Source organism: Gymnodraco acuticeps, unplaced genomic scaffold, assembly GCF_902827175.1.
Source record: "Gymnodraco acuticeps unplaced genomic scaffold, fGymAcu1.1, whole genome shotgun sequence".
Taxonomy (NCBI): domain Eukaryota; kingdom Metazoa; phylum Chordata; class Actinopteri; order Perciformes; family Bathydraconidae; genus Gymnodraco; species Gymnodraco acuticeps.
Window position 1 is genome coordinate 3,430,342 of NW_022989985.1, and position 12,864 is coordinate 3,443,205.

Below are 12,864 nucleotides of genomic sequence, written 5' to 3' on the forward strand. Positions count from 1 at the left end.
AGATCCGGGTTATATAAAGGTTGCCGCGGTCGCCATGTTGCTGAATGCAATTAGCTCCAAAACATTGAATAGCCGCTAGCAATATCGATATTTTTTCCCCCGTGAAAAAACATTTGTTACAGCATGTAACTTATTGTAAATATGACTTAGGATTTATGAAACCTCTACAGAAGCCCCATTCCCCGTAAGTAACCCCGTTGAGGTGATATAATGTATTTTTTCAGTGGAAGCTGGCCTGCTAGTAATAACAAGCTAACATCGTTAGCATTGGCTAGCATGCCTCCCGTATCAATTATCATTATAATTGCTTGAAATGGCTCATGCGGAATTATTGCAAGTGTTGCAGTTTACTATTTGTGATGTACTGTGAAAATATTTCCCCCCCTACCCATAGTCCCTACCTAAATATTGTGATAATTGCCGGTGTTTATGTCTTAGTGTAATGCTACTTGTGTTAGCTAACGTTACGCCCCGTAGCGAAACTGCAAGTAGCTAACGTTAAAGTCTTTGATACTACCATGTACATCTAATTGAGATATGTAGTAATGCTATTGTGTTGTGAAAAAAGAGTAGTCAGTCTACTACAAAATGTCTCCCCGTTATAATGTGCTGTTAATATGCCATCACTAACCGTACAAATCTCCATCACCAGTATCAGTACTGCTGTCACCTTTGTTTAATATGTTGATTGCTTTAGCTGATTTACAGTGATAAACAGCCTCATTCTTTATCCAGTTATGTATATATATTTCGTTAGCTTAAAAGTTCACACAAGTGTAAAGATTGGCAATAGCTATAATAACTTAATGAGATTAATAAGGCTTTATTGTCTAATGCACAGTAGCTAGCTACAGTGTAGTTATGGCAAGGAAAGGTCTCATGCTCCTCCAACAATGCACCCTAAATATAAACAAGACATTAAACTAATTTAAAAAACAACAACAATACAAATTGTGCAAAATTATGTTGCAAGACCAGTGTGCAGGTAATGCAGGAGAAGTGAATTATAAACATGTCAAATAAAATACAATAAGCTAAATGCTGCAGAGAATGTTGTAAATGCATGAGTCTAAATACATGTAAAATAGAAAAAGATAAACACAAACAGAATGTTAAATACTGCGTATTATAGTCATAAATACATTTGTGCTTTCAAGGTGTATATACTGTCTGTAACATCCCTTTTCAACATTGCTTTTAACACACAATCGCTGTGCCAAATGAGTGCATTTTAATGTGTGTGTGTGTGTGTGTGTGTGTGTGATGATGTGCCAGCTCTGAGCTGTCAAACGGTACCGTACTGCCCGTTAAGTTCAACATTTCACACACAGTTAATTTAACAGGGTCACTTTATGCTTATATTTATTATTTAAATAAGTATATGAGTACTCTATATGTAAACCAAAAGCTGACATCCAATATGAGTACTCATGCCCATCCCCTGACCTGACTGTTGGAAAAAATCGTATTCTGTGTATTGTAATTACAAATCATTGAGACGTCTGATATCTAGGAGCGTTTTACATTTGTGTCATGTAACCATGCGCTCCAAACCTATAGAATACTTGGGTTACCTAAGAGAAAAACGCTTCTGACTATTTTCTTTTTGGTTCCCATTCAATAGTCAAGCATCACTTATCATTATGTTTTGTTTTCCCTCTCCACAGATTATTGTGTATAGACATAGTAACAGTTTTACGCAATGCACCATGGAAGTGGATCACAGAATATGCAACGACAGCTTCAGAGATCCAAGCCTGCCAGTGGGGCTGAAGCAGAGGAGCAACAGCAGCCCACCATGGCAGTCACGCAGCAGCAAGCTACAGCTAACCACCCTCAATCTCCTGTGACCACATTTTCCTCTGCTGCCAGCCCTTCAGCACCCCAATCGCCCAATTATCAGATAATCATGAGTCGCAGCCCAGTCACCGGCCAGAACATGAACATCACATTACAAAATGTGGGACAGATGGTGACTGGTAACCAGCAGATCACTCTTACACCACTTCCCATACAAAACCCATCATCCCCTGGCTTCCAGCATGCTACACCTCAGTGGAGGTTTGAGCACGCTCCATCCTCCTACATCCAGGTCACCTCACCTGTGCCCCAACCCATGCAGCCCCAAAGTCCCACCCAGCACAGCCCGGTCACAAGGCCAGGAGCACCTGCAACAGCATTGGGTGTATGTGGACAGAGTCCAACAAGATTTGTTGATACTGGTATGTTAGTGCGGCAAATCAGCTTAAACAGTCCATCGGGAAGTGGCCACTTTGTTTACCAGGAAGGTACAGGGCTGGCCCAGATTGCCCCGGCCACACCTGGCCAGATACAGCTGGCCTCTCCAGGAGCACCAGGCTCTGTGAGAGAGCGCCGGCTCTCTCAGCCTCACTCACAGACTGGAGGCACCATCCACCACCACGGACCTCAAAGTCCTGTTGCCACCGGTACTTCTCTCTCGACTCTGGGCAGCCCTAATCACATCACCACGTCAAACCTACCTCCACAGATCAGCAGTATCATTCAAGGACAGCTGGCCCGCCCTATGATATTTGAGAAGACGTCGCAGGGTGTTGTTGCTGGAGTAGGAACCACAGCATCATTCACTATTCCCTCCTCCATTCCACCGTCTAACCAGTCCCTCACGAGTCCAACCCAAGGGATCTCCAACAATCCTCTTGCACCAAACAGCATGGCTGTGGCCACTATGAGGAAGCTGGTTCCCAAGAAGTTGGAGGAAATTGCTCCTTCTACTCCAGAGATTTCCCAGCTAAGAAAACTATGTTTGGAGCAGCACACCAAGAAGATGGACAGCCTGAAAGAAGTGTTCAAAGAATACTTGATTGAGCTTTTCTTTCTGCAGCACCTGCAAGGGAACATGATGGACTATGTTGCTTTTAAGAAGAAGCCCTGTGTTCCCTTGTATACCTACTTGAGACAGAACGATTTGGACCTAGAAGATGAAGAGGAAGAGGAAGAACAGTCTGAAGTCATTAATGATGAGGTATATTGCCTTTTTATACATTTGAGATAAAGTAGGAATTTTACAAGTAAAGGAATGCATGTTCATTTTATCAAATGAATGTTTAATCTCTCGTATCGTTTTATTTTTCAGGTGAAGGTTGTTACTGGAAAGGATGGCCAAGCAGTGACACCAGTTGCCATAGCAACACAGCTTCCTGCTAATGTGTCTGCAGCATTCTCTGTCCAGCAGCAGTTTCAGGTGATCTAGGCAACACTTGTTAGATAAAATGGTCTATTATTTCTTTCTTAATTTATTTGACGATATATGTTGCTAATTTCTAACTCCCTAGAGGTTGTTTTTCAGGGACACCAGGTTTCTGGTGGTACCATTACAAACCCTGGAGACATGGATGCCTTTAAGAGGCAACAGGCTATGGCAGGTAGGGCAAGAATCGCAAACTCTTGTCTTTCTGGTGTTGCTTTGTTTCCTCCCTGTTTGCTTTGTTTTCCGTTTGTTTTTTTTCTCCCTCTAATTGCTTCTGCTTTAAGATATTTGGCATCCCCTACTAGCGCTCTGTGTTGAAGTCTTAACCAGGGGAAGGAGAGGTGACCTGTGAGGTCTTCCGAAGGTCATTGCTTTGTGCAGAGTGCTTTTTTTTGCGTTATGAGGGTATTGTGTGTTTTGAATCCCAGATCAGGCTAAGAGGTGCCGGATTGACGTTGGTCGCCATGGGCTGATTTTCCAGCATCCTGGTGTAGCTCTAGGATCACCTGGCATTCCACTCCAGCAGCTTATGCCAACTGCGCAAGGTAGGAGTGCTACTACCAGGCCGTTCTTTGTTCTTTTCGATGCTGCTGGACGTATTCCCTTCCTCAAACTAAGGAGATTTAAAAAAAAAAAAAAGTGAATCACGACTCTTCTACAAACAAACTTCAAGCAGCTTCAACAAACAGATCTTCAACCATCTGCTGGATTTCTTAGACGTCCAAAGGAAGTTCAGGCTTAGCTGTACCAACACCAGCTCTCTGTCAGGATAAATGGGGAAGAAGACAATCCAAGTCTGAAGAAGAGTAGCCACTCATTGGGAAGATGCCATGTCTTATGATTTTCCTTTTTTGTTTCACTATTTATCACCCATCTTCTTTTCTGAAGTTTGTTCCTGTTAGTCATCTTCATTTGGACAGACCTTCCCGTACTGGATGGATTTTCATCTTATTTGGAGGTGGATCACAGAAATCGGGGAACCCTGTGGGAATGAATTCACTTTCCAATGGGTTCAGCTTGTTTTCCCATTTTATGAATCCACGTTTCATGCTTCCTTTTGGTTTCCCATTGTCATTCCTTCACAAGTCTTTTCCTATCCGATTGTCCATCTTTGCATCATCAGCAGGGATTCCAAATCATCAGTCTTAAATTCATCCTCCGTTACATCTTCAAGAATATCTTTATTTACCTCATGTTCACGTTTTGGTTGATTTCCTTCCATGTTATTTCATGGCATTTTGTTCTGACTTGGCTTCTTTCCCTCAGTCTAAGTAGGAGGGGGATCATGTGGAGGAGTTGCGTTCACGGCACAGGTTTTTTGCGATTGTGGTGGCGTGGGTGTGTGAAGGCCAAGTGTTGATGGCAAGTCAAGGTGGTGTGTCGTGCAGGGAGGTAAGGCAGGTGCTGCTTTAGTGTGCACAGCTATGCTCAGACCTGCTGTCTGCAAGACCCCATGTCTGTCCTTTTGCTCACCTCTGTGCTTTGTCGCTATGTGAGGCATCCAGATGTCTTGGTTACAGCTAGAATTACATTGCTTCATGCATGCCAAACATTTGGTGTTTTGTGTCAGTGCTCGCTCTGTATTTGTATTTAACCTTCTCCCTGACTCTTAATCAGAACTTCTTTTTTTCTTTTCTCTTTCCTTTGTAACATCTCTAAACTTCTTCTTATCTAAACCCTCTATTATTGCACGTATACTTTGATGTTTTTAACCCATTGAAAATGCAATATTTTGGTTTTGCATTATGGTCAAAGTAGTATTTTATTTGAGAGACATGTAGAATCTCATTGATTTCCTTCCTTCTGTAATCATTTTCCTGTATGACCTTCATTAGTTTCTGCTTTTACCATTATAAAGTAGTAAACTATTGTTTATTCATATAGTTCATCTTGTTCAAGGTTATAATGAGCTGTCATAGCTGAAACTCCAACTGTCATTTACGGTTTAAAAGTACTCTCTCATTAATTACTCATTAGCTTCAAAATATGTAACTTTTAAAATGGGTCTCAAATGTATCAAGGGAAAGCCACCACTTAATGGCATTCAAATCTTTTTATTAAAGCAATAGCACATACATTAATTTAATCTTGAGATGACAAGATTGTCTTATTGACTTTTTGTTGTGTTGCTTGTCCTATAATTTGGTTACTATGTGTACAGGCGGGATGCCGCCTAATCCTCAAGCGATCCAGATTGCAGGACAGAAGCCGATCCAGCATCAATACGACCCATCCAAAGGACCTCCAGTGCAGAATGCAGCCAGCCTGCACACCCCTCCTCCCCAGCTGCCTGGCAGGTTGCCCCATGGTGCTCTCCCTATGGCTGGCATGCCCATGACACTCTCTCAGCAGGCTCAGTTATTGGAGAACACAGCTCAGTCCGGTGGCCATCTCCAGGCACAGGTGAAGTTGCAGGCAGGTGTCCTGGCAGCAGTAAACCCTCACACACAGCTCCAAGCCCAACTGCAGCAGCAGATGCAGCCGGGTCTTCATCTCCAGCTGCAGCCCCAGCAGCAACAACCCTTACTGCAGGCAGGACAGGCGGTCAGTCTACCTAAAACTACACAAAAACAGTTTTCCTATATGTTTATAAATAAATAGTGATGCCTCAAATTGTCCTATTAAATATATTTTCTTCTCTCTTTGTTATAGACGGTAGCACTTGCTCGCCCTGGTGCAGAATCAAACCAGCCAGGTCAGAGGATTATGACCAACTCGATATCCATGACATCCATGTCTCCTGCTCCCCTTTCCGCTCCCAACTCTGTTCCAACACCCCATACTGCAAGTCCGCTGCGCCCTTATGGCTCTAACATCAACCCGAGCACCCAGTCCAAACTTACTGGAACCAATGGCATTTCGGCTGTCAAAATTGGTGGCTTTGGTCAAAGTGCGACCATGCAGTCCTCACAGGAGGGTTCTCAAGATAAGCAAGTTGAGCAGGCCAAACTGGTGAGTTTGCCAAGTCATTTGTTGATTGAAAAGATGCTTTAATGTCTTCAATACATTTGTACCAGGGTTTCCGCTAGGATTTTTTCTTGCCGGTCAAATGTCCGAAAATAATTGATTTTACCGGACACATTTTAAACTTACCGGTCATGTTTCAATAATTATAAGAATTGTGTAGCAGAGTTTCCGTTAGCAGGTAATTACCGGACTATATGATCGGATATGCTGATGTTTAAAACTCAGTTAATGGGAGTCATTTTTAAATTGCTTCAGTTTATAATCGTAACAGATTCATTTTTCAATAAATGATTCCACAAACAACATAATTATTACATTCAAACAAACTACTTATAGTAGATAAAGTACATTATTCAAAAGTTTACATTAACTTGGATAATAACACGGGAGAAACGGATCCTCTCTCCCTCCCTCTCTCCTGACAGCCCGTCAGTTTCTCATGCAGCTCGCTAAACAGTGGGCGGGGCTTTAGGTGATCATGCAGAGCTGCGTGTCTCCGTCAGACTCAGCAGCTGATCTGATCTCTCAGGTCCGGTTATACTTCACTCGCGTTTATGTCCATCGATCAGTTCCAGCTCTCCTGATCGGCCTTTATAGAGAGCACCGATCAAACTATTAAGAGTGAATATCGGCCGATCGATCAGAGCATCCCTAATTACTACCGGACATTTTGAATTTACCGGTTTTTAATACATTTGACCAGCTAAAAACGGAAACCCTGATTTGTACATGAGTTGTCTTTGGCCCTTGACTACTGTCTGGCATCTCTTTCTATATCAAAGCCAAGATGTATACTTTGAACTTGCTCATGGTTACTTTATTATAATTTTTTCAGAATTATTGACAAGTTATGGAAAATGCCCATGATGATTGTTGTTGTTTTTCTGTTCTATTTTTTGCCCTGTTTTGCTTATGTCACATGCTGTTTCTATTTCCCAGGAGAGTCAAGTGCATCAGCGCATCTCTGATCTAAGGAAGGAGGGCCAGTGGTCCGCCAGTAGACTACCTAAGCTGATGGAAGCCTCCCGTCCAAAGTCCCACTGGGACTACCTCCTGGAGGAGATGCAGTGGATGGCCGCTGACTTTGCCCAGGAGAGGAGATGGAAAGAGGCTGCTGCTAAGAAGGTAAGGCAGGGAATACATCAGAGATATTTGAAATTACATATCAGCAAACAAATAGGAGTCACTGTGTGAAGCTGACCGTGGAGCGGCCCGACCAAGCAAGGAGGCAAAGGCAGAACGTCCAAAATACAACCCGATGTCGGCATTTATTACTCACGGGCACATGACACAGCCTCAATTTCGCTGTTCATGTGAGCACAGTCACCAGCCACAAGGATCTCACACCCCCCACAAAACAGGAAACACAGAGCCTAAATACCCACACTAATTAACCCAACAAGACACAGGTGAGGGGGGAGGAGACAACACAGGGCACCAGGTGCACACAATCAACAGCAACAGACATGGGGAAAGGGAACACTTTTCAAAATAAAACACATGTGCAATATACAAAGCCCGAAGCCGTCAGTCCAGTGACGAAGCCATCTTCATCACATTTCCTCCTTCCTCTCCCAAAAGAGAACAGTACCTTATTCCTGCGACACTTATTGATCTTGGCCATGTTGCTCTCCTCCATGTGTCTCCACTCCGCCCAGTGTTTCTGCTTCCCCTTGTGCCGCATGGTTTCCTCAGAGGGGGGCGTGAAGTCGGAAGGAAGCTTCCCTTTCTTCCTCAACTCTTTCTCCCGCTCCTTCGCGATGGCCTCCGTCAGGTTCTCCACGTACGCCGCCTTCTCCGCCTGCAGCGTCTTCATCACCTGCTTCTCCACCTGAGTCTGAGCGGCTGACAGGGCCTCTGCATGAGCCTGAGCCCTTATCTCCTCCAGCTGTTGCTGCATGACGCGCTCTCTCTCCCGACGGATCCCCTCGGCCATTTTCACCCGCTCCTCCTCCACGAGAAAAGCATCTTCCTCATGTTTAATTTTCTTCTCCTCTGCAAGTTTCTTCTCCTCCTGCAGGCGTATCAGATGAGCCTCCTCCGCTAAGCGCATCTCCTCTTCCTTTCTCAGCTTCTCCTCTTCCTCCCTCTGAAACCTGGCTGCTCCTCTTTCTCTTCCATCAGGGAAACCTGTTCCTGTATCTGTGAAAACAGCTGCTCCATGTTCCTCAAACGGTACTCCTCCCGCTTGAATCTGGCTGTCTCATACTGCAGGAATGACTTCATCATCTCCCTCAGTTTCTCCATCGTTTTCACCTCCTCACTTGGTCAATCCCTCTTCTGACACCAAATGTGAAGCTGACCGTGGAGCGGCCCGACCAAGCAAGGAGGCAAAGGCAGAACGTCCAAAATACAACCCGATGTGGGCATTTATTACTCACGGGCACATGACACAGCCTCAATCTCACTGTTCACGTGAGCACAGTCACCAGCCACAAGGATCTCACACCACCCACAAAACAGGAAACACAGAGCCTAAATACCCACACTAATTAACCCAATAAGACACAGGTGAGGGGGGAGGAGACAACACAGGGCACCAGGTGCACACAATCAACAGCAACAGACATGGGGAAAGGGAACACTTTTCAAAATAAAACACATGCAATATACAAAGCCCGAAGCCGTCAGTCCACAGTGACGAAGCCATCTTCGTCACACACTGCTGAAACTGATGTCTTGTTGAACTCTCTCCACTACAGCTTGTTCGCACGTGTGCCCGTCACCATCAAGAGCAGAAGAAGAGTGAAGAGAGGTTGAAGAAAGAAAGGGAAGTTCATCTTCGTCACATTGCCAGCACGATTGCCCGTGAGGTGGAATTCTTCTGGGCGAACATCGAGCAGGCATGTTTATTTATTATTCAGTTTTTTTAAAATGCTGTCATTAATAATAAATACAGCAGCGTTTTTACCAATCCCAATGATGTATTTCTTTCTGTCAGGTTGTGGAAATTAAACTCCAGTTTGAAATTTACGAGAAGAAACTAAAAGCTCTCAGCTTACAAAAAGCATCAGCCAAAGGTAAGTCCTGCAAAGCAACTACCACAAATATAATGCAATATGTTTTCTATCTACTTAGAAACTTTTACTATCCATCTATTCGTTCATTTTTCAATAAAGATTGTGTTGATAGATATATTCTTTTAATAACCCGATTTCTTTTTCACTATTTTGTGTTACAGTACCGGGTCAGTCAACAGGAGTACAAGCTGGAAAAGAGGTATGTGCTGACCTGACACTTGAATGCATACTAGGGCTGTCCCGAATAAAAAATGTCGGGCTCCGGATATTCGGTAGTAATCGGCAGCGAATATTCGGCCCGCGCGGTGGTGGTGGTAATCAGCAGCGAACCGCTTCAACACTTGTATTCACGGCATTCATTTTGTTATTCTACAGTATTGTTGTTGTATAGTTATTTGTTAATGTAACCCAATTTGTGTTCTTTTAAATTAAATAGGATATCGCATTGTGTTTATTACTTTTCGTTGTATATGTAAGTGTAATTTGGCTTTGCTTCCTATTTTGTATGGACATGTTTTGTTTTTTTGAAGGAGAGTTAGCGCAGTTGACAGGAAGTTGTTGTGACGGAGTTTAATGGAGATAAGTCATATCTACGTATAAAGACAGAGAGAGTAAACGATAACGTTTATGGTTAAGTGTTAGCACCCCCCGAAGAGGCACAAGCTCTTACGTTGATATTGGAGATTTCAATAATTTCAATTTGAAAAATAAACGAGGAAAGAACAAACAAAACGAATATCCGAATAACGAAATTGAAACCCGAATAGTACTCCAACGAACGAATATTCGGATATTCGGGTACAGCCCTAATGCATGCAAATGCATATGCACCTACTCTACATCTTATTTCTGATTTCTAAAACCATCCTTTCTTGTTATAGGAGGCCACGACTTCAGCTAAAAAAAGGAAAGCAAGTTCGTCCTTGGTTGATGAAAACGGTATGTGTCAAACTATCGAGGCCCCTCAAAATATAATAACAACATGGACGTTTAAAGAGTGCCCTTATTTATTTCTTGTCCTTTCTTTTAGTCCCAGATGAAGAGAGCACGATAGAGGAACAGGAGGCTATGGAGGGGGAAGCAGACCACAAAGCAGAGTTGGTTGAGCTGGCCAAAAATGGTACTTATTTACTTAACTTCTCTGTCTGTGCATATGTAGGGGAGCAGAACTAAGGAGGAGAAATGGGTTTACTCCCAAATCCCATGTTTACGATATTCTCTCTTGCAAACATTGCTCAAATGTTTCTTTATTTTTCTTTTAGCTGAGATGCCTCTTGATGCTTTGAAGAAGCAGTATGCCGGCGCCTACGTTGAAGGCTTTGAGTGGCCTCAGCCTAGTCCTCACAGTGATGAGGAGGAGATGGAGGAGACTGAAGGTGCCTTTTATTTATTTGACAGGGTTCTTACGGTCATTAAAAACCTGTAAAAGTCATGGAAATTCTAAATGCTAATTCCAGGCCCTGGAAAAGTTATGGAAAACAATATTTTTCCCGAAGTTTTGGAAAAGTCATGGAAATGTAACTAAAGTTGCATCAAATATAATTTATATTGTATCTAATCGCCAAAATAGTAATACTATAATGATAATACATACTGTATCGTATAGTAATAAAATGGCATTTAACTGACGAGGTATTTTGCTGGTGAGATATTTTAGTTGCTTTAGCCAGGGCTCGAGCTTAAGGACGTCCCGTCGTCCCGGGGCCGAAAAAAATAGTGTCGGGGAGGATAACAAATAATTTTGGGACGAATTTGGGACGAGAGTTAAAATAAAAATACCCTGCTAACTCTACTACAAACGGCGATGAGAATGAAACCGACTGCACGTTTTGTGTAGCACACAGTTATTAAACCTCCTTGTCAACAAAAACACACACGCACAAAACATTTAGAAACCCACGAAATACACACACAGTACGTAGCTTCAGCCGCCCAGCTGGCTGTGCCCACGAAGTCCTGGCCCGCAAATTTGCGGGTCTAGCTATGTACTGAGTGTGTGTATTTCGCGGGTTGAGTGATGTACAATGGCATCCCGTGGAGGAATTCTGAAATGTTTTACCGTTACATCACAAAAACGCACAGCAGAACCAGACCCTGGAGCGCCGGCCTCTTTATTTACTTACTCCTCTTCATCCCCTATGGGTAATAAGGCTGAGAAGAGAACCCTCCATCGTATTTAGTCCTTAGCAATATGCTGCACCTCTCCCCATGTAGGGATGGGTACCGAGCCCCGGTATTAAACGGGCCCCGGGCCGGAATTATTAAAGACAGTGGTAACGTTAAGCTCCGACGTTATCGGACTTTTTATCGGTACTGGAGACATTTAAAAAATATATGTCATATGTATTATTGCTACATACACATTATATCGCAGTTTTAGTTTCACCAACTCCGTTTCTAATATGCAATAAGACTACAACATGCGTCTATGATGTATTTTCGAGCTTTCCAATCCAGACGAGATCTCTCTCTCCCGTCTGTGTGCGAGGGGGCGGGGCCGTTTGTAAAGGTCTCCTGACTGTGTTACAGACTGTCATCCTGGTTAGTGGTTACTCTGGGTTCTGTCTTCAGGACAGTGTTGGATTTTGTTGTTAATTGGATGGGACTTGATTGGATTCAATATTAGAGTAATTTTCTCGTTTGTGTGTTTGTTTAAATATATTTGGCCTTTGTTTATGTGATTGAATGATTTACTCAAATAAAAAGGTTGATGAATTATCATCTAATGATTTGTATGATATTTTATTTATGTTAAAGGTCACTTTGAATGATTTTAACTAATGATAATGTAGAAAAACTAACATTTTAAATTCGGGACGGTCCACATTAATTTCGGGACGGCTTAGATTGTATTTCTGGACGGTTCCGGGAGGATGGGGGAAAAAGTTAGTCGAGAGCCCTGGCTTTAGCCTGTAGAAGATAGTAAGCCTACTATTTGATTTGTTTTAGATAGGCACAACATGTTCCATGCAGACCTTATTTTCATGTTCCATGTTAAAATAAACCATTTTCAGTGGTACCGCTGAGAAAGAGTCATTTTTTTGGTCATGGAAAAGTCATTGAAAATCATTGGCGAAAAAGTGTATGAACCCTGATTTGAGAAATAACTGGTACTTGAGAAGGATGTGATGTGTTAAAGTTGATATTCTTTATCTTCCAGAAAAAGCGTGTCCTTTGGGCAGTCCACCTGAGGCAGTGTTGATTGACTCACTGCTTAATGTGGAGCAGTACCGAGGAGCGGATAAAGCCTCTGACTCTGAGAGGAAGCCCGCCAGAGACATAGCTGAAGTGGCTGCTGCCACAGAGCTCATCCTGCCCAAGGGCAGCTTCAGGACCACTTCCACAGTAAGTCACACACACATGCACACCATAGAAAAATATGTCCTTTACATTTTTAACTGTTCTTTATTTGACCAGACCCGCAGCCCAGCTCCTTTACTACTGCATGGGTCGCTGCGAGAGTATCAGCAGATTGGTGTGGACTGGCTGGTAAACCTTCACAAGAAAAACCTCAATGGCATCCTTGCAGATGAGACGGGCCTCGGCAAGACCGTACAGACGGTGGCTTACATGGCTCAGTTAGCTGGCCAAGAAGGTATGTCTGTCTTTAAAGATATACAGCATTTTTCAAGTGATTTCAGTTTTATG

General features: G+C 43.1%; 1 protein-coding gene across 1 annotated transcript in view; it reads left to right on the plus strand.

Annotated features, from left to right (window-relative positions):
- Window positions 1-19: 19 nt before the first annotated feature.
- ep400 (E1A binding protein p400) overlaps window positions 20-12,864 on the plus strand; it is a 34,176-nt gene continuing 21,331 nt past the window's right edge. Inside the window, 16 exon segments of the mRNA XM_034212502.1 lie at window positions 20-184; window positions 1,668-3,004; window positions 3,116-3,223; window positions 3,329-3,404; window positions 3,658-3,774; window positions 5,391-5,773; window positions 5,882-6,181; window positions 7,136-7,321; window positions 8,899-9,039; window positions 9,138-9,216; window positions 9,378-9,415; window positions 10,098-10,155; window positions 10,247-10,336; window positions 10,479-10,592; window positions 12,377-12,561; window positions 12,634-12,811. Of these exon segments, the coding sequence (XP_034068393.1) occupies window positions 1,703-3,004; window positions 3,116-3,223; window positions 3,329-3,404; window positions 3,658-3,774; window positions 5,391-5,773; window positions 5,882-6,181; window positions 7,136-7,321; window positions 8,899-9,039; window positions 9,138-9,216; window positions 9,378-9,415; window positions 10,098-10,155; window positions 10,247-10,336; window positions 10,479-10,592; window positions 12,377-12,561; window positions 12,634-12,811 (3,355 nt within the window). The 5' untranslated portion in view covers window positions 20-184; window positions 1,668-1,702.